Genomic DNA, 21,862 nt, shown 5'->3' with positions numbered 1-21,862 from the left:
ACCCATCCTGTTGTCCTGCAGTATAATGGAGCCAACATCCAGCTGACAGTAGTGTATAATAACCCATCCTGTTGTCCTGCAGTATAATGGAGCCAACATCCAGCTGACAGTAGTGTATAATAACCCATCCTGTTGTCCTGCAGTATAATGGAGCCAACATCCAGCTGACAGTAGTGTATAATAACCCCATCCTGCAGTATAATGGAGCCAACATCCAGCTGACAGTAGTGTATAATAACCCCATCCTGCAGTATAATGGAGCCAACATCCAGCTGACAGTAGTGTATAATAACCCATCCTGCAGTATAATGGAGCCAACATCCAGCTGACAGTAGTGTATAATAACCCATCCTGCAGTATAATGGAGCCAACATCCAGCTGACAGTAGTGTATAATAACCCATCCTGTTGTCCTGCAGTATAATGGAGCCAACATCCAGCTGACAGTAGTGTATAATAACCCATCCTGTTGTCCTGCAGTATAATGGAGCCAACATCCAGCTGATAGTAGTGTATAATAACCCATCCTGTTGTCCTGCAGTATAATGGAGCCAACATCCAGCTGACAGTAGTGTATAATGACCCATCCTGTTGTCCTGCAGTATAATGGAGCCAACATCCAGCTGACAGTAGTGTATAATAACCCATCCTGTTGTCCTGCAGTATAATGGAGCCAACATCCAGCTGACAGTAGTGTATAATGACCCATCCTGCAGTATAATGGAGCCAACATCCAGCTGACAGTAGTGTATAATGACCCATCCTGTTGTCCTGCAGTATAATGGAGCCAACATCCAGCGGAGAGTAGTGTATATTAACCCATCCTGTTGTCCTACAGTATAATGGAGCCAACATCCAGCTGACAGTAGTGTATAATAACCCATCCTGTTGTCCTGCAGTATAATGGAGCCAACATCCAGCTAACAGTAGTGTATAATGACCCATCCTGCAGTATAATGGAGCCAACATCCAGCTGACAGTAGTGTATAATGACCCATCCTGTTGTCCTGCAGTATAATGGAGCCAACATCCAGCTGACAGTAGTGTATAATAACCCATCCTGTTGTCCTGCAGTATAATGGAGCCAACATCCAGCTGACAGTAGTGTATAATAACCCATCCTGTTGTCCTGCAGTATAATGGAGCCAACATCCAGCTGACAGTAGTGTATAATAACCCATCCTGTTGTCCTGCAGTATAATGGAGCCAACATCCAGCTGACAGTAGTGTATAATAACCCATCCTGCAGTATAATGGAGCCAACATCCAGCTGACAGTAGTGTATAATAACCCCATCCTGCAGTATAATGGAGCCAACATCCAGCTGACAGTAGTGTATAATGACCCATCCTGCAGTATAATGGAGCCAACATCCAGCTGACAGTAGTGTATAATGACCCATCCTGTTGTCCTGCAGTATAATGGAGCCAACATCCAGCTGACAGTAGGGTATAATGACCCATCCTGCAGTATAATGGAGCCAACATCCAGCTGACAGTAGTGTATAATGACCCATCCTGCAGTATAATGGAGCCAACATCCAGCTGACAGTAGTGTATAATAACCCCATCCTGCAGTATAATGGAGCCAACATCCAGCTGACAGTAGTGTATAATAACCCATCCTGCAGTATAATGGAGCCAACATCCAGTTGACAGTAGTGGATAATAACCCATCCTGTTGTCCTGCAGTATAATGGAGCCAACATCCAGCTGACAGTAGTGTATAATAACCCATCCTGCAGTATAATGGAGCCAACATCCAGCTGACAGTAGTGTATAATAACCCATCCTGTTGTCCTGCAGTATAGTGGAGCCAACATCCAGCTGACAGTAGTGTATAATAACCCATCCTGCAGTATAATGGAGCCAACATCCAGCTGACAGTAGTGGATAATAACCCATCCTGTTGTCCTGCAGTATAATGGAGCCAACATCCAGCTGACAGTAGTGTATAATAACCCATCCTGTTGTCCTGCAGTATAATGGAGCCAACATCCAGCTGACAGTAGTGGATAATAACCCATCCTGTTGTCCTGCAGTATAATGGAGCCAACATCCAGCTGACAGTAGTGTATAATAACCCATCCTGTTGTCCTGCAGTATAATGGAGCCAACATCCAGCTGACAGTAGTGTATAATGACCCATCCTGTTGTCCTGCAGTATAATGGAGCCAACATCCAGCTGACAGTAGTGTATAATGACCCATCCTGCAGTATAATGGAGCCAACATCCAGCTGACAGTAGTGTATAATGACCCATCCTGTTGTCCTGCAGTATAATGGAGCCAACATCCAGCTGACAGTAGTGTATAATAACCCATCCTGTTGTCCTGCAGTATAATGGAGCCAACATCCAGCTGACAGTAGTGTATATTAACCCATCCTGTTGTCCTGCAGTATAATGGAGCCAACATCCAGCTGACAGTAGTGTATAATAACCCATCCTGTTGTCCTGCAGTATAATGGAGCCAACATCCAGCTGACAGTAGTGTATAATAACCCATCCTGTTGTCCTGCAGTATAATGGAGCCAACATCCAGCTGACAGTAGTGTATAATAACCCATCCTGCAGTATAATGGAGCCAACATCCAGCTGACAGTAGTGTATAATAACCCATCCTGCAGTATAATGGAGCCAACATCCAGCTGACAGTAGTGTATAATGACCCATCCTGCAGTATAATGGAGCCAACATCCAGCTGACAGTAGTGTATAATAACCCATCCTGTTGTCCTGCAGTATAATGGAGCCAACATCCAGCTGACAGTAGTGTATAATGACCCATCCTGTTGTCCTGCAGTATAATGGAGCCAACATCCAGCTGACAGTAGTTTATAATGACCCATCCTGCAGTATAATGGAGCCAACATCCAGCTGACAGTAGTGTATAATGACCCATCCTGTTGTCCTGCAGTATAATGGAGCCAACATCCAGCTGACAGTAGTGTATAATAACCCATCCTGTTGTCCTGCAGTATAATGGAGCCAACATCCAGCTGACAGTAGTGTATATTAACCCATCCTGTTGTCCTGCAGTATAATGGAGCCAACATCCAGCTGACAGTAGTGTATAATAACCCATCCTGTTGTCCTGCAGTATAATGGAGCCAACATCCAGCTGACAGTAGTGTATAATAACCCATCCTGTTGTCCTGCAGTATAATGGAGCCAACATCCAGCTGACAGTAGTGTATAATAACCCATCCTGCAGTATAATGGAGCCAACATCCAGCTGACAGTAGTGTATAATGACCCATCCTGCAGTATAATGGAGCCAACATCCAGCTGACAGTAGTGTATAATAACCCATCCTGTTGTCCTGCAGTATAATGGAGCCAACATCCAGCTGACAGTAGTGTATAATGACCCATCCTGCAGTATAATGGAGCCAACATCCAGCTGACAGTAGTGTATAATGACCCATCCTGTTGTCCTGCAGTATAATGGAACCAACATCCAGCTGACAGTAGTGTATAATAACCCATCCTGCAGTATAATGGAGCCAACATCCAGCTGACAGTAGTGTATAATAACCCATCCTGCAGTATAATGGAGCCAACATCCAGCTGACAGTAGTGTATAATGACCCATCCTGCAGTATAATGGAGCCAACATCCAGCTGACAGTAGTGTATAATGACCCATCCTGTTGTCCTGCAGTATAATGGAACCAACATCCAGCTGACAGTAGTGTATAATGACCCATCCTGCAGTATAATGGAGCCAACATCCAGCTGACAGTAGTGTATAATAACCCATCCTGCAGTATAATGGAGCCAACATCCAGCTGACAGTAGTGTATAATAACCCATCCTGTTGTCCTGCAGTATAATGGAGCCAACATCCAGCTGACAGTAGTGTATAATGACCCATCCTGTTGTCCTGCAGTATAATGGAGCCAACATCCAGCTGACAGTAGTGTATAATGACCCATCCTGCAGTATAATGGAGCCAACATCCAGCTGACAGTAGTGTATAATAACCCATCCTGCAGTATAATGGAGCCAACATCCAGCTGACAGTAGTGTATAATAACCCATCCTGTTGTCCTGCAGTATAATGGAGCCAACATCCAGCTGCTGGATCTGCCAGGAATCATAGAAGGAGCTTCCCAAGGTACAGTAACTGGTTACCGTGATGGTTGTCTACTGTAGAGGGGGTTGCTGCCGCGTTCAGTAGCCAAACGGTGTTGAACGTTGCAGATACAGATGACACAAGTTGAGCCTTGGTGTACATGTCTGAGAGGCATGTTTGTTCTACATAACGTATTTCTATCTATCTGAACGTTCTAACACAGTGCGTCCTGCTGAACGCTCCCCTGGTGGTACTGTGTTATCTCTGAGCTATTAATATAGAGCACTGTGTTATAGAGCACTGTGTTATCTCTGAGCTATTAATGTAGAGCACTGTGTTATCTCTGAGCTATTAATGTAGAGCACTGTGTTATCTCTGAGCTATTAATATAGAGCACTGTGTTATCTCTGAGCTATTAATATAGAGCACTGTGTTATCTCTGAGCTATTAATGTAGAGCACTGTGTTATAGAGCACTGTGTTATCTCTGAGCTATTAATATAGAGCACTGTGTTATAGAGCACTGTTATCTCTGAGCTATTAATATAGAGCACTGTGTTATAGAGCACTGTTATCTCTGAGCTAGTAATATAGAGCACTGTGTTATCTCTGAGCTATTAATATAGAGCACTGTGTTATCTCTGAGCTATTCATGTAGAACACTGTGTTATCTCTGAGCTATTAATATAGAGCACTGTGTTATCTCTGAGCTATTAATATAGAGCACCGTGTTATAGAGCACTGTGTTATCTCTGAGCTGTTAATATAGAGCACTGTGTTATCTCTGAGCTATTAATATAGAGCACTGTGTTATCTCTGAGCTATTAATGTAGAGCACTGTGTTATCTCTGAGCTATTAATATAGAGCACTGTGTTATCTCTGAGCTATTAATGTAGAGCACTGTGTTATCTGAGCTATTAATATAGAGCACTGTGTTATCTCTGAGCTATTCATGTAGAGCACTGTGTTATCTCTGAGCTATTAATATAGAGCACTGTGTTATAGAGCACTGTGTTATCTCTGAGCTATTAATATAGAGCACTGTGTTATCTCTGAGCTATTAATATAGAGCACTGTGTTATCTCTGAGCTATTAATATAGAGCACCGTGTTATCTCCGAGCTATTAATATAGAGCACTGTGTTATCTCCGAGCTATTAATATAGAGCACTGTGTTATCTCTGAGCTATTAATATAGAGCTCTGTGTTATCTCTGAGCTATTCATGTAGAGCACTGTGTTATCTCTGAGCTATTCATGTAGAGCACTGTGTTATTTCTGCGCTATTAATGTAGAGCACTGTGTTATCTCTGAGCTATTAATATAGAGCACTGTGTTATCTCTGAGCTAGTAATATAGAGCACTGTGTTATAGAGCACTTATCTCTGACCTATTAATATAGAGCACTGTGTTATCTCTGAGCTATTAATATAGAGCATTGTGTTATCTCTGAGCTATTAATATAGAGCACTGTGTTATAGAGTACTGTTATCTCTGAGCTATTAATATAGAGCACTGTGTTATAGAGCACTGTGTTATCTCTGAGCTGTTAATATGGAGCACTGTGTTATCTCTGAGCTATTAATATAGAGCACTGTGTTATCTCTGAGCTATTAATATAGAGCACCGTGTTATAGAGCACTGTGTTATCTCTGAGCTATTAATATAGAGCACTGTGTTATAGAGCACTGTGTTATCTCTGAGCTGTTAATATAGAGCACCGTGTTATAGAGCACTGTGTTATCTCTGAGCTATTAATATAGAGCACTGTGTTATCTCTGAGCTATTAATATAGAGCACTGTGTTATCTCTGAGCTATTAATATAGAGCACTGTGTTATCTCTGAGCTATTAATATAGAGCACTGTGTTATCTCTGAGCTATTCATGTAGAGCACTGTGTTATCTCTGAGCTATTAATATAGAGCATTGTGTTATCTCTGAGCTATAAATATAGAGCACTGTGTTATCTCTGAGCTATTCATGTAGAGCACTGTGTTATCTCTGAGCTATTCATGTAGAGCACTGTGTTATCTCTGAGCTATTAATATAGAGCACTGTGTTATCTCTGAGCTATTAATATAGAGCACTGTGTTATCTCTGAGCTATTAATATAGAGCACTGTGTTATCTCTGAGCTATTAATATAGAGCACTGTGTTATCTCTGAGCTATTAATATAGAGCACTGTGTTATAGAGCACTGTGTTATCTCTGAGCTATTAATATAGAGCACTGTGTTATCTCTGAGCTATTAATATAGAGCACTGTGTTATCTCTGAGCTATTAATATAGAGCACTGTGTTATCTCTGAGCTATTAATATAGAGCACTGTGTTATCTCTGAGCTATTAATATAGAGCACTGTGTTATCTCTGAGCTATTAATATAGAGCACTGTGTTATCTCTGAGCTATTAATATAGAGCACTGTGTTATAGAGCACTGTGTTATCTCTGAGCTATTAATATAGAGCACTGTGTTATCTCTGAGCTATTAATATAGAGCACTGTGTTATCTCTGAGCTATTAATATAGAGCACTGTGTTATAGAGCACTGTGTTATCTCTGAGCTATTAATGTAGAGCACTGTGTTATCTCTGAGCTATTAATATAGAGCACTGTGTTATCTCTGAGCTATTCATGTAGAGCACTGTGTTATCTCTGAGCTATTAATATAGAGCACTGTGTTATCTCTGAACTATTAATATAGAGGCCTTTTATGATTGGATGATGATTTGAACTCTTTGTTGTGATTTGGTGACCTCTGACCTGTGTGTGTGTTTCGTAGGTAAGGGTCGAGGTCGGCAGGTCATTGCTGTTGCCAGGACAGCAGACGTGGTCATCATGATGCTGGACGCCACCAAGGGAGACGTACAGAGGTGTGTGTTCTGTTCTTAGTACTAGCAGCTAGTTAGTTACTGCTAAACCGTCTAGTGTGTTTTTCCTGTACTGTTCAGTCTGTCCCAGCTGGTTGGTTAGTGTGTTCAGTCTGTCCCCGCTGGTTGGTTAGTGTGTTCCGTCTGTCCCAGCTAGTTAGTTAGTGTGTTCTGTCTGTCCCAGCTGGTTAGTTAGTTAGTGTGTTCTGTCTGTCCCAGCTGGTTAGTTAGTTAGTGTGTTCTGTCTGTCCCAGCTGGTTAGTTAGTTAGTGTGTTCTGTCTGTCCCAGCTGGTTGGTTGGTTAGTGTGTTCTGTCTGTCCCAGCTGGTTGGTTAGTTAGTGTGTTCTGTCTGTCCCAGCTGGTTGGTTAGTTAGTGTGTTCTGTCTGTCCCAGCTGGTTAGTTAGTTAGTGTGTTCTGTCTGTCCCAGCTGGTTAGTTAGTTAGTGTGTTCTGTTCTTAGTACTAGCAGCTAGTTAGTTACTGCTAAACCGTCTAGTGTGTGTTTCCCTGTACTGTTCAGTCTGTCCCAGCTGGTTAGTTAGTGTGTTCTGTCTGTCCCAGCTGGTTAGTTAGTTAGTGTGTTCAGTCTGTCCCAGCTGGTTAGTTAGTTAGTGTGTTCAGTCTGTCCCACCTGGTTAGTTAGTTAGTGTGTTCTGTCTGTCCCAGCTGGTTAGTTAGTGTGTTCTGTTCTTAGTACTAGCAGCTAGTTAGTTACTGCTAAACCGTCTAGTGTGTGTTTCCCTGTACTGTTCAGTCTGTCCCAGCTGGTTAGTTAGTTAGTGTGTTCTGTCTGTCTCCCCAGGTTAGTTAGTTAGTGTGTTCTGTCTGTCTCCCCAGGTTAGTTAGTTAGTGTGTTCTGTCTGTCTCCCCAGGTTAGTTAGTTAGTTAGTGTGTTCTGTCTGTCTCCCCAGGTTAGTTAGTTAGTATGTTCTGTCTGTCTCCCCAGGTTAGTTAGTTAGTATGTTCTGTCTGTCTCCCCAGGTTAGTTAGTTAGTATGTTCTGTCTGTCTCCCCAGGTTAGTTAGTTAGTATGTTCTGTCTGTCTCCCCAGGTTGGTTGGTTGGTTAGTTAGTGTGTTCTGTCTGTCTCCCCAGGTTGGTTAGTTAGTATGTTCTGTCTGTCTCCCCAGGTTAGTTAGTTAGTATGTTCTGTCTGTCTCCCCAGGTTGGTTGGTTAGTTAGTGTGTTCTGTCTGTCTCCCCAGGTTGGTTGGTTAGTTAGTGTGTTCTGTCTGTCTCCCCAGGTTGGTTGGTTAGTTAGTGTGTTCTGTCTGTCTCCCCAGGTTGGTTGGTTAGTTAGTGTGTTCTGTCTGTCTCCCCAGGTTGGTTGGTTAGTTAGTTAGTGTGTTCTGTCTGTCTCCCCAGGTTGGTTGGTTAGTTAGTTAGTGTGTTCTGTCTCCTCAGGAAACTCCTGGAGAAGGAGTTGGAGTCCGTCGGCATCAGACTCAACCGCTCCAAACCCAACATCTACTTTAAGGTCAGTTTCTCCATCACATTATTTTATATATTTGACATTTAACCTTTTATTTAACAAGTCATTTAAGGACAAATTCTTCATTACAATGACGGCTTACCCTGGCCAAACCAGGACGACGCTGTGCACCACCCTATGAGACTCCCAATGACGGCCTACCCTGGCCAAACCAGGACGACGCTGTGCACCGCCCTATGAGACTCCCAATGACGGCCTACCCTGGCCAAACCAGGACGCTGTGCACCGCCCTATGAGACTCCCAATGACGGCCTACCCTGGCCAGACCAGGACGACGCTGTGCACCGCCCTATGAGACTCCCAATGACGGCCTACCCTGGCCAAACCAGGACGCCGCTGTGCACCGCCCTATGAGACTTCCGATCACGGCCGGATGTGAAACAGCCTGGTTTCGAACCAAGGACTGCAGTGACGCCTCTTGCACTGAGATGCTGTGTGTCAGACCGCTGCTCCACTCGGGAGTATATATCTATGTGGACACCCTTCTAATTAGTGGGTTCTATTTCAGCCCGCTGCTGATAAGTGGATCGAATCCAGCACACAGCCATGCAATCTCCATAGACAAACATAGGCAGTAGAATGGCCTTACTGAAGAGCTCAGTGATTTTCAACGTGGCACTGTCAGGATGCCACCTTTCCAACAAGTCAGTTCATCAAATTTCTGTCCTGCTAGAGCTGCCCCGGTCAACTGTAAGCTCTGTTATTGTGAAGTGGAAACGTCAAGAAGCAACAACGGCTCAGCTGCGAAGTGGTAGGCCACACAAGCTCACAGAATGGACATCAGCACAATAACTGTTAGTCGGGAGCTTCGTGAAATGGGTTTCCATGGCCGAGCAGCCGCACACAAGCCTAAGATCACCATGCTCAATGTCAAGCGTTGACTGGAGTGGTGTAAACCAAGTTTGGGCTGGAGTGGTGTCAACCTAGCGTCAACTGGAGTGATGTAAAGCTCGCTGCCATTGGACTCTGGAGCAGTGGAAACACGTTCTCTGGAGTGATGAATCACACTTAACCATCTGTCAGTCCGATGGACGAATCTGGGTTTGGCGTAATCCAGGAGAACGCTTCCTGCCCGACTACATAGTGCCAACTGTAAAGTTTGGTGGAGGAGGAATAATGGTCTGTTTTTCATGGTGCGGGCCCCTTAGTTCCAGTGAAGGAAAATCTTAACGCTACAGCATACAATGACATTCTAGACTATTCTGTGCTGTCAACTTTGTGGCGACAGTTTGGAGAAGGCCCTTTCCTGTTTCAGCGTGCACGAAGCGAGGTCCATACAAAAACAGTTTGTCGATCTGCGTGGAAGAACTTGACTGGCCTGCAAAGAGCCCTGACCTCAACCCCATCTAACACCTTCGGGATGAATTGGAACACCGACTGCGAGCCTAATCACCCCCAACATCAGACCGACCGCACTAATGCTCATGGCTGAATGGAAGAAAGTCCCTGCAGCAATGTTCCAACATCTAGTGGAAAGCCTTCCCAGAAGAGTCGAGGCTGTTATAGCAGCAATGTTCCAACATCGAGTGGAAAGCCTTCCCAGAAGAGTGGAGGCTGTTATAGCAGCCATGTTCCAACATCTAGTGGAAAGCCTTCCCAGAAGAGTGGAGGCTGTTATAGCAGCAATGTTCCAACATCTAGTGGAAAGCCTTCCCAGAAGAGTGGAGGCTGTTATAGCAGCAATGTTCCTACATCTAGTGGACAGCCTTCCCAGAAGAGAGGAGGCTGTTATAGCAGCAATGTTCCAACATCTAGTGGAAAGCCTTCCCAGAAGAGTAGAGGCTGTTATAGCAGCAATGTTCCAACATCTAGTGGAAAGCCTTCCCAGAAGAGTGGAGGCTGTTATAGCAGCAATGTTCCAACATCTAGTGGAAAGCCTTCCCAGAAGGTGCGTGTTTGATGGTAGTATTCAACATGTGTATGATGGTAGTATTCAACATGTGTATGATGGTAGTATTCAACATGTGTTTGATGGTAGTATTCAACATGTGTTTGATGGTAGTATTCAACATGTGTATGATGGTAGTATTCAACATGTGTATGATGGTAGTATTCAACAACATGTGTATGATGGTAGTATTCAACAACATGTGTATGATGGTAGTATTCAACAACATGTGTATGATGGTAGTATTCAACAACATGTGTATGATGGTAGTATTCAACAACATGTGTATGATGGTAGTATTCAACATGTGTTTGATGGTAGTATTCAACATGTGTATGATGGTAGTATTCAACAACATGTGTATGATGGTAGTATTCAACAACATGTGTATGATGGTAGTATTCAACAACATGTGTTTGATGGTAGTATTCAACAACATGTGTATGATGGTAGTATTCAACAACATGTGTATGATGGTAGTATTCAACAACATGTGTTTGATGGTAGTATTCAACATGTGTATGATGGTAGTATTCAACATGTGTATGATGGTAGTATTCAACATGTGTTTGATGGTAGTATTCAACATGTGTTTGATGGTAGTATTCAACATGTGTATGATGGTAGTATTCAACATGTGTTTGATGGTAGTATTCAACAACATGTGTATGATGGTAGTATTCAACAACATGTGTTTGATGGTAGTATTCAACATGTGTATGATGGTAGTATTCAACGTGTTTGATGGTAGTATTCAACATGTGTATGATGGTAGTATTCAACATGTGTTTGATGGTAGTATTCAACATGTGTTTGATGGTAGTATTCAACATGTGTATGATGGTAGTATTCAACATGTGTATGATGGTAGTATTCAACATGTGTATGATGGTAGTATTCAACAACATGTGTTTGATGGTAGTATTCAACATGTGTATGATGGTAGTATTCAACAACATGTGTTTGATGGTAGTATTCAACATGTGTTTGATGGTAGTATTCAACATGTGTTTGATGGTAGTATTCAACAACATGTGTTTGATGGTAGTATTCAACAACATGTGTATGATGGTAGTATTCAACATGTGTTTGATGGTAGTATTCAACATGTGTATGATGGTAGTATTCAACAACATGTGTTTGATGGTAGTATTCAACAACATGTGTTTGATGGTAGTATTCAACATGTGTTTGATGGTAGTATTCAACATGTGTTTGATGGTAGTATTCAACATGTGTATGATGGTAGTATTCAACATGTGTTTGATGGTAGTATTCAACATGTGTTTGATGGTAGTATTCAACATGTGTATGATGGTAGTATTCAACATGTGTTTGATGGTAGTATTCAACATGTGTTTGATGGTAGTATTCAACATGTGTTTGATGGTAGTATTCAACATGTGTATGATGGTAGTATTCAACATGTGTATGATGGTAGTATTCAACATGTGTTTGATGGTAGTATTCAACATGTGTATGATGGTAGTATTCAACATGTGTTTGATGGTAGTATTCAACATGTGTTTGATGGTAGTATTCAACATGTGTATGATGGTAGTATTCAACATGTGTTTGATGGTAGTATTCAACATGTGTTTGATGGTAGTATTCAACATGTGTTTGATGGTAGTATTCAACATGTGTATGATGGTAGTATTCAACATGTGTATGATGGTAGTATTCAACATGTGTTTGATGTAGTATTCAACATGTGTTTGATGGTAGTATTCAACATGTGTTTGATGGTAGTATTCAACATGTGTTTGATGGTAGTATTCAACATGTGTATGATGGTAGTATTCAACATGTGTATGATGGTAGTATTCAACATGTGTTTGATGGTAGTATTCAACAACATGTGTGTGATGGTGTATTCAACAACATGTGTATGATGGTAGTATTCAACATGTGTATGATGGTAGTATTCAACATGTGTTTGATGGTAGTATTCAACATGTGTATGATGGTAGTATTTCAACATGTGTATGATGGTAGTATTCAACATGTGTTTGATGGTAGTATTCAACATGTGTATGATGGTAGTATTCAACATGTGTTTGATGGTAGTATTCAACATGTGTTTGATGGTAGTATTCAACATGTGTTTGATGGTAGTATTCAACATGTGTTTGATGGTAGTATTCAACATGTGTTTGATGGTAGTATTCAACATGTGTTATGATGGTAGTATTCAACATGTGTATGATGGTAGTATTCAACATGTGTTGATGGTAGTATTCAACATGTGTAGTATTCAACATGTGTTTGATGGTAGTATTCAACATGTGTTTGATGGTAGTATTCAACATGTGTATGATGGTAGTATTCAACATGTGTATGATGGTAGTATTCAACATGTGTTTGATGGTAGTATTCCACATGTGTATGATGGTAGTATTCAACATGTGTATGATGGTAGTATTCAACATGTGTTTGATGGTAGTATTCAACATGTGTATGATGGTAGTATTCAACATGTGTTTGATGGTAGTATTCAACATGTGTTTGATGGTAGTATTCAACAACATGTGTATGATGGTAGTATTCAACAACATGTGTATGATGGTAGTATTCAACAACATGTGTTTGATGGTAGTATTCAACATGTGTTTGATGGTAGTATTCAACATGTGTTTGATGGTAGTATTCAACAACATGTGTTTGATGGTAGTATTCAACAACATGTGTATGATGGTAGTATTCAACATGTGTTTGATGGTAGTATTCAACATGTGTATGATGGTAGTATTCAACAACATGTGTTTGATGGTAGTATTCAACAACATGTGTTTGATGGTAGTATTCAACATGTGTTTGATGGTAGTATTCAACATGTGTTTGATGGTAGTATTCAACATGTGTATGATGGTAGTATTCAACATGTGTATGATGGTAGTATTCAACAACATGTGTATGATGGTAGTATTCAACAACATGTGTATGATGGTAGTATTCAACAACATGTGTATGATGGTAGTATTCAACATGTGTTTGATGGTAGTATTCAACATGTGTATGATGGTAGTATTCAACAACATGTGTATGATGGTAGTATTCAACATGTGTATGATGGTAGTATTCAACAACATGTGTATGATGGTAGTATTCAACAACATGTGTTTGATGGTAGTATTCAACAACATGTGTATGATGGTAGTATTCAACAACATGTGTATGATGGTAGTATTCAACATGTGTTTGATGGTAGTATTCAACAACATGTGTTTGATGGTAGTATTCAACAACATGTGTATGATGGTAGTATTCAACAACATGTGTATGATGGTAGTATTCAACAACATGTGTATGATGGTAGTATTCAACATGTGTATGATGGTAGTATTCAACATGTGTATGATGGTAGTATTCAACATGTGTATGATGGTAGTATTCAACAACATGTGTATGATGGTAGTATTCAACATGTGTATGATGGTAGTATTCAACATGTGTTTGATGGTAGTATTCAACACCATGTGTTTGATGGTAGTATTCAACAACATGTGTTTGATGGTAGTATTCAACAACATGTGTATGATGGTAGTATTCAACAACATGTGTATGATGGTAGTATTCAACATGTGTTTGATGGTAGTATTCAACATGTGTTTGATGGTAGTATTCAACAACATGTGTATGATGGTAGTATTCAACAACATGTGTATGATGGTAGTATTCAACAACATGTGTATGATGGTAGTATTCAACAACATGTGTATGATGGTAGTATTCAACAACATGTGTATGATGGTAGTATTCAACAACATGTGTATGATGGTAGTATTCAACAACATGTGTATGATGGTAGTATTCAACAACGTGTATGATGCTGGTCTGTAGTAATGTGACAACTGTGTGTTTGTGTTCAGCCCAAGAAAGGAGGGGGTTTGTCCTATAACTCCATGGTTCCTCTGACGATGTGTTCTGAGAAACTGGTCCAGCTTATCCTCCACGAATACAGTATCCTTCTGACATACAGACACCACTACCTACAGACACCACTAGATACAGACACCACTACCTACAGACACCACTACCTACAGACACCACTACCTACAGACACCACTAGATACAGACACCACTACCTACAGACACCACTAGATACAGACACCACTACCTACAGACACCACTAGATACAGGACACCACTACCTACAGACACCACTAGATACAGACACCACTAGATACAGACACCACTACCTACAGACACCACTAGATACAGACACCACTAGATACAGACACCACTAGATACAGACACCACTACCTACAGACACCACTACCTACAGACACCACTACCTACAGACACCACTACCTACAGACACCACTAGATACAGACACCACTAGATACAGACACCAGTACCTACAGACACCACTACCTACAGACACCACTACCTACAGACACCACTACCTACAGACACCACTACCTACAGACACCACTAGATACAGACACCACTAGATACAGACACCACTAGATACAGACACCACTACCTACAGACACCACTACCTACAGACACCACTACCTACAGACACCACTACCTAGATACACCACTACCTACAGACACCACTACCTACAGACACCACTAGATACAGACACCACTACCTACAGACACCACTAGATACAGACACCACTAGATACAGACACCACTACCTACAGACACCACTACCTACAGACACCACTACCTACAGACACCACTACCTACAGACACCACTAGATACAGACACCACTACCTACAGACACCACTACCTACAGACACCACTACCTACAGACACTGCTACCTACAGACACCACTACCTACAGACACCACTAGATACAGACACCACTACCTACAGACACCACTACCTAGACACCACTACCTAGACACCACTACCTACAGACACCACTAGATACAGACACCACTACCTACAGACACCACTAGATACAGACACCACTAGACACAGACACCACTAGATACAGACACTACTACCTACAGACACCACTAGATACAGACACCACTAGATACAGACACCACTAGATACAGACACCACTAGATACAGACACCACTAGATACAGACACCACTAGATACAGACACCACTAGATACAGACACTACTAACTAGACACCACTAGATACAGACACCACTAGATACAGACACCACTAGATACAGACACCACTAGATACAGACACCACTAGATACAGACACCACTAGATACAGACACCATACCAACTACAGACGCCTGACTACAGACACAATATCACTACCTACAGACACCACTACCTACAGACACCACTAGATACAGACACCACTAGATACAGACACCACTAACTACAGACACCACTGACTACGGACACAATACCACCAACTACAGACACCATACCAACTACAGACGCCTGACTACAGACACAATACCACCAACTACAGACACGATGCCACCAACCACACACAATACCAGCACTAACTACAGACACCACTAACCACAGACACAGCATCACCAACTACAGACGCAATACCACTACTAACTACAGACACCATACCACTAACTATAGACGCCATACCACTAACCACAGACACAACCTCACCAACTACAGACACAATACCACTACTAACTACAGACACCGTACCACTACTAACTACAGACACAATACCACTAACTACAGACACAATACCACTAACTACAGACACAATACCACTAACTACAGACACAATACCACTAACTACAGACACAATACCACTACTAGCTACAGACACAATACCACTACCAACTACAGACACAATACCACTACCAACTACAGACACAATACCACTACCAACTACAGACACAATACCACTACCAACTACAGACACAATACCACTACCAACTACAGACACAATACCACTACCAACTACAGACACAATACCACTACCAACTACAGACACAATACCACTACCAACTACAGACACAATACCACTACCAACTACAGACACAATACCACTACCAACTACAGACACAATACCACTACCAACTACAGACACAATACCACTACCAACTACAGACACAATACCACTACCAACTACAGACACAATACCACTACCAACTACAGACACAATACCACTACCAACTACAGACACCATACCACTACCAACTACAGACACCATACCACTACCAACTACAGACACAATACCACTACCAACTACAGACACAATACCACTACCAACTACAGACACAATACCACTACCAACTACAGACACAATACCACTACCAACTACAGACACAATACCACTACCAACTACAGACACAATACCACTAACTACAGACGCAATACCACTAACTATAGACGCCATACCACTACTAACTACAGACACCATACCACTACTAACTCCAGACACCATACCACTAACTAACTACAGACACCATACCACTACTAACTACAGACACCACTAACTACAGACGCCACTAAACACAGACACAACATCATCAACTACAGACGCAATACCACTATCTAACTACAGACACAATACCACTACTAACTACAGACACAATACCACTACTAACTACAAACAAAATACCACTAACTGCAGACACCATACCACTAACTACAGACACCATACCACTACTAACTACAGACGCCATACCACTAACCAGACACCATACCACTACTAACTACAGACACATACCACTAACTGCAGACACCATACCACTACTAACTACAGACACCATACCACTACTAACTACAGACACATACCACTAACTGCAGACACCACTAAACACAGACACAACATCAACTACCGACACCATACCACTACTAACTACAGACACCATACCACTACTAACTACAGACACCATACCACTACTAACTACAGACACCATACCACTACTAACTACAGACACCATACCACTACTAACTACAGACACCATACCACTACTAACTACAGACACCATACCACTACTAACTACAGACACCATACCACTACTAACTACAGACACCATACCACTACTAACTACAGACACCATACCACTACTAACTACAGACACCATACCACTACTAACTACAGACACCATACCACTACTAACTACAGACACCATACCACTACTAACTACAGACACCATACCACTACTAACTACAGACACCATACCACTACTAACTACAGACACCATACCACTAACTAACTACAGACACCATACCACTACTAACTACAGACACAATACCACTACTAACTACAGACACAATACCTTAACGATCCCCCTCAGAAATCTTCAATGCGGAGGTTCTGTTCCGAGAAGACAGCACTCCTGATGACTTCATCGACGTCATTGTTGGGAACCGAGTTTACATGCCCTGTTTATACGTACGTATCTGATCTATGATCTAGCTCTGTTTATACGTAACTGATCTATGATCTAGCTCTATGTTAATATGTAGGTACCTGATCTATGATCTAGCTAGCTCTATGTTTATACATGCGTACCTGATCTATGATCTAGCTCTATGTTTATACATGCGTACCTGATCTATGATCTAGCTCTATGTTTATACCTACCTGATCTATGATCTAGCTCTGTTTATACCTACCTGATCTATGATCTAGCTCTATGTTAATACCTACCTGATCTAGCTCTATGTTTATACATGCGTACCTGATCTATGATCTAGCTCTATGTTTATACGTACCTGTTCTGTATCAGTCCACAATGAATATGTAGTGGTGTGTGTAGGTGTACAACAAGGTGGATCAGATCTCTATAGAGGAGGTGGACAGACTGGCCCACGAACCCCACAGCGTTGTCATCAGGTCAGAAACTACCCTGTCTGTCTGACTGTCTCTTCTCTGTCTGACTGTCTCTTCTGTCTGACTGTCTCTTCTGTCTGACTGTCTCTTCTCTGTCTGACTGTCGCTTCTCTGTCTGACTGTCTCTTCTCTGTCTGACTGTCTCTTCTCTGTCTGACTGTCTCTTCTGTCTCTGTCTGACTGTCTCTTCTGTCTGACTGTCTCTTCTCTGTCTGACTGTCTCTTCTCTGTCTGACTGTCTCTTCTCTGTTTGACTGTCTCTCTGTCTGACTGTCTCTTCTCTGTCTGACTGTCTCTTCTCTGTCTGACTGTCTCTTCTCTGTCTGACTGTCTCTTGTCTGTCTGACTGTCTCTTGTCTGCCTGACTGTCTCTTGTCTGCCTGACTGTCTCTTGTCTGCCTGACTGTCTCTTGTCTGCCTGACTGTCTCTTGTCTGCCTGACTGTCTCTTGTCTGCCTGACTGTCTCTTGTCTGCCTGACTGTCTCTTGTCTGGCCTCTTGTCTGCCTGACTGTCTCTTGTCTGCCTGACTGTCTCTTGTCTGCCTGACTGTCTCTTGTCTGCCTGACTGTCTCTTGTCTGCCTGACTGTCTCTTGTCTGCCTGACTTGTCTGCCTGACTGTCCTTCTCTCTGACTGTCTCTTGTCTCTCTGACTGTCTCTTGTCTGTCTGACTGTCTCTTGTCTGTCTGACTGTCTCTTGTCTGTCTGACTGTCTCTTGTCTGTCTGACTGTCTCTTGTCTGTCTGACTGTCTCTTGTCTGTCTGACTGTCTCTTGTCTGCTGACTGTCTCTTGTCTGTCTGACTGTCTCTTGTCTGTCTGACTGTGTCTCTCTGTTAGCTGTGGGATGAAGCTGAACCTGGACTTCCTGTTAGAGAGGCTGTGGGAATACCTGGCGCTCATCTGTCTTTACACAAAGAAGAGAGGAGGTACACACACACACACTCCCCCCCCCCCCCCCCCCCCCCAACCCCCGTATACTGAGAATGCGTCATGTTCGATTTTGTTGTTGCCTGCTATTGGTTGATGTCGGTAGCTCCTCCCCATATCTAACTGATCAGCTGTTGTCATAGGCTGACTGAGTTTCAAATTGTCGCATTCTATTTGACTTTTTCTCATACTTAAACAGCCTACTATTTAGGATGTAGGAGAATTCAGAAATGGACACAGGCTCAAGCTCACTCATACACATACACACTCAAATGTGCACACACTCTCCCACGCTGTGTTGAACCCCCGGTGTCTCCCACGCTGTGTTGAACCCCCGGTGTCTCCCACGCTGTGTTGAACCCCCGGTGTCTCCCACGCTGTGTTGAACCCCCGGCGCCTCCCACGCTGTGGGTAGAACCCCCGGCGCCTCCCACGCTGTGGGTAGAACCCCCGGCGCCTCCCACGCTGTGGGTAGAACCCCCGGCGCCTCCCACGATGTGGGTAGAACCCCCGGCGCCTCCCACGCTGTGGGTAGAACCCCCGGCGCCTCCCACGCTGTGTGTAGAACCCCCGCCGCCTCCCACGCTGTGGGTAGAACCCCCGGCGCCTCCCACGCTGTGGGTAGAACCCCCGGCGCCTCCCACGCTGTGGGTAGAACCCCCGGCGCCTCCCACGCTGTGTGTAGAACCCCCGGCGCCTCCCACGCGGTGTGTAGAGCCCCCGGCGCCTCCCACGCGGTGTGTAGAGCCCCCGGCGCCTCCCACGCGGTGTGTAGAGCCCCCGGCGCCTCCCACGCGGTGTGTAGAACCCTCGGCGTCTCCCACGCTGTGGTTAGAACCCCTGGTGTGTCCTGTTGAATTGTGGGTCTTGTTGTTTCAGAGAGGCCTGACTTCAGCGACGCCATCATCATGAGGAGAGGAGCGTCTGTAGAACATGTGGTGAGCTTGAACACACTGACAATCCTGGCTTTGAACCCAGGTGGTCGGCACCAGACTGTGTTAACCCTTGAGCTAAAGCCTTAACGACGGTCTCCCCCTCTCTCTCCCTGCAGTGCCATCGGATCCACAGAACGTTAGCCAGCCAGTTCAAGTACGCCCTGGTCTGGGTAAGTTAGCAGCACCCCGTGCTAGCAACGTTGGGTTTGCCCTCTGCGTTATAAAACGCTGTATCTTTCTTTCATGACTCCATTTTGTGACTGTTGTGTTCCAGGGCACCAGCACCAAGTTCGACCCCCAGCGGGTGGGGCTAACACACATCATGGAGCACGAGGACGTCATCCAGATTGTTAAGAAGTGAAACAGCTCTTCGGGATAGGACCGATGACGGGCTGGGGGCGGGACGAGTTAGTAAAACAGGCCTTCTGATTGGATGGAATACAAGATGGGTGGGAGGAGTTAAAAACAATAACAGGAAGTTGATTTATCCAGAACCAGTAGATTCTAAAGTCCTGATTCTTATTTTGCATTTGAAACAACAACAAAAATAACCAATCAAGAACCAGATGCCATCTGGGTTACAGGAGGACAGGAAGCAACATATTTTAACTTTGTTGACATTTAAACGCATCCACAATGACAAGGGAAACTAAATAAATTCCAAGAACGTGAAATGGACACAGTTTGTTTCTGTGGTTTTGTTTTTCCATTGGTTGCAATTGGTCTTGTTTTTGAATTTCAATCCAGCAGGTTCTGTAGTCTGCAGAAGGAAGGAGACTGACAGCAGAGATGGAGGTGTTGAATTGAAATGACAGCCATTAAAATGGTTCTGTAGTCTGCAGAAGGAAGGAGACTGACAGCAGAGATGGAGGTGTTGAATTGAAATGACAGCCATTAAAATGGTTCTGTAGTCTGCAGAAGGAAGGAGACTGACAGCAGAGATGGAGGTGTTGAATTGAAATGATAGCCATTAAAATGGTTCTGTAGTCTGCAGAAGGAAGGAGACTGACAGCAGAGATGGAGGTGTTGAATTGAAATGACAGCCATTAAAATGGTTCTGTAGTCTGCAGAAGGAAGGAGACTGACAGCAGAGATGGAGGTGTTGAATTGAAATGACAGCCATTAAAATGGTTCTGTAGTCTGCAGAAGGAAGGAGACTGACAGCAGAGATGGAGGTGTTGAATTGAAATGACAGCCATTAAAATGGTTCTGTAGTCTGCAGAAGGAAGGAGACTGACAGCAGAGATGGAGGTGTTGAATTGAAATGACAGCCATTAAAATGGTTCTGTAGTCTGCAGAAGGAAGGAGACTGACAGCAGAGATGGAGGTGTTGAATTGAAATGACAGCCATTAAAATGGTTCTGTAGTCTGCAGAAGGAAGGAGACTGACAGCAGAGATGGAGGTGTTGAATTGAAATGACAGCCATTAAAATGTTTCCCCGAGGTACAAGGGGTTGAAGGCAGTCAATTCAGGAAGTAGAAACATTATTCAGGAAGTAGAAACTATTTATTTTATGAGCTTTTCCTTTTTTTACATGTTTAATTAATTAAAATCACTTCCTGTTAGGTTCAGATCTGGGATCAGCTTCCCCCTATGAACCATTATACATAAGATTCATAACACCCCTTGTTAGGTTCAGATCTGGGATCAGCTTCCCCCTATGAACCATTATACATAAGATTCATAACACCCCTTGTTAGGTTCAGATCTGGGATCAGCTTCCCCCTATGAACCATTATACATAAGATTCATAACACCCCTGTTAGGTTCAGATCTGGGATCAGCTTCCCCCTATGAACCATTATACATAAGATTCATAACACCCCTGTTAGGTTCAGATCTGGGATCAGCTTCCCCCTATGAACCATTATACATAAGATTCATAACACCCCTGTTAGGTTCAGATCTGGGATCAGCTTCCCCCTATGA

General features: G+C 43.1%; 1 protein-coding gene across 4 annotated transcripts in view; it reads left to right on the top strand.

Moving 5' to 3' along the window:
* LOC116372983 (developmentally-regulated GTP-binding protein 2) overlaps window positions 1–20,610 on the top strand; it is a 39,074-nt gene extending 18,464 nt beyond the window's left edge. For all 4 annotated transcript variants that reach the window (XM_031821539.1, XM_031821540.1, XM_031821538.1 and 1 more), the window contains exons 5-14: window positions 4,056–4,116; window positions 6,855–6,945; window positions 8,346–8,418; window positions 14,194–14,284; window positions 17,529–17,626; window positions 17,994–18,070; window positions 18,908–18,996; window positions 19,877–19,935; window positions 20,049–20,102; window positions 20,207–20,610. In XM_031821539.1, the coding sequence (XP_031677399.1) occupies window positions 4,056–4,116; window positions 6,855–6,945; window positions 8,346–8,418; window positions 14,194–14,284; window positions 17,529–17,626; window positions 17,994–18,070; window positions 18,908–18,996; window positions 19,877–19,935; window positions 20,049–20,102; window positions 20,207–20,293 (780 nt within the window). In that variant the 3' untranslated portion in view covers window positions 20,294–20,610. The remainder of the gene's footprint in view (window positions 1–4,055; window positions 4,117–6,854; window positions 6,946–8,345; window positions 8,419–14,193; window positions 14,285–17,528; window positions 17,627–17,993; window positions 18,071–18,907; window positions 18,997–19,876; window positions 19,936–20,048; window positions 20,103–20,206) is intronic.
* Window positions 20,611–21,862: the final 1,252 nt, after the last annotated feature.

The sequence above is a fragment of the Oncorhynchus kisutch genome, unplaced genomic scaffold, assembly GCF_002021735.2.
Source record: "Oncorhynchus kisutch isolate 150728-3 unplaced genomic scaffold, Okis_V2 scaffold3991, whole genome shotgun sequence".
NCBI classification, from domain to species: domain Eukaryota; kingdom Metazoa; phylum Chordata; class Actinopteri; order Salmoniformes; family Salmonidae; genus Oncorhynchus; species Oncorhynchus kisutch.
This window is presented reverse-complemented; position numbering and strand designations above follow the sequence as displayed.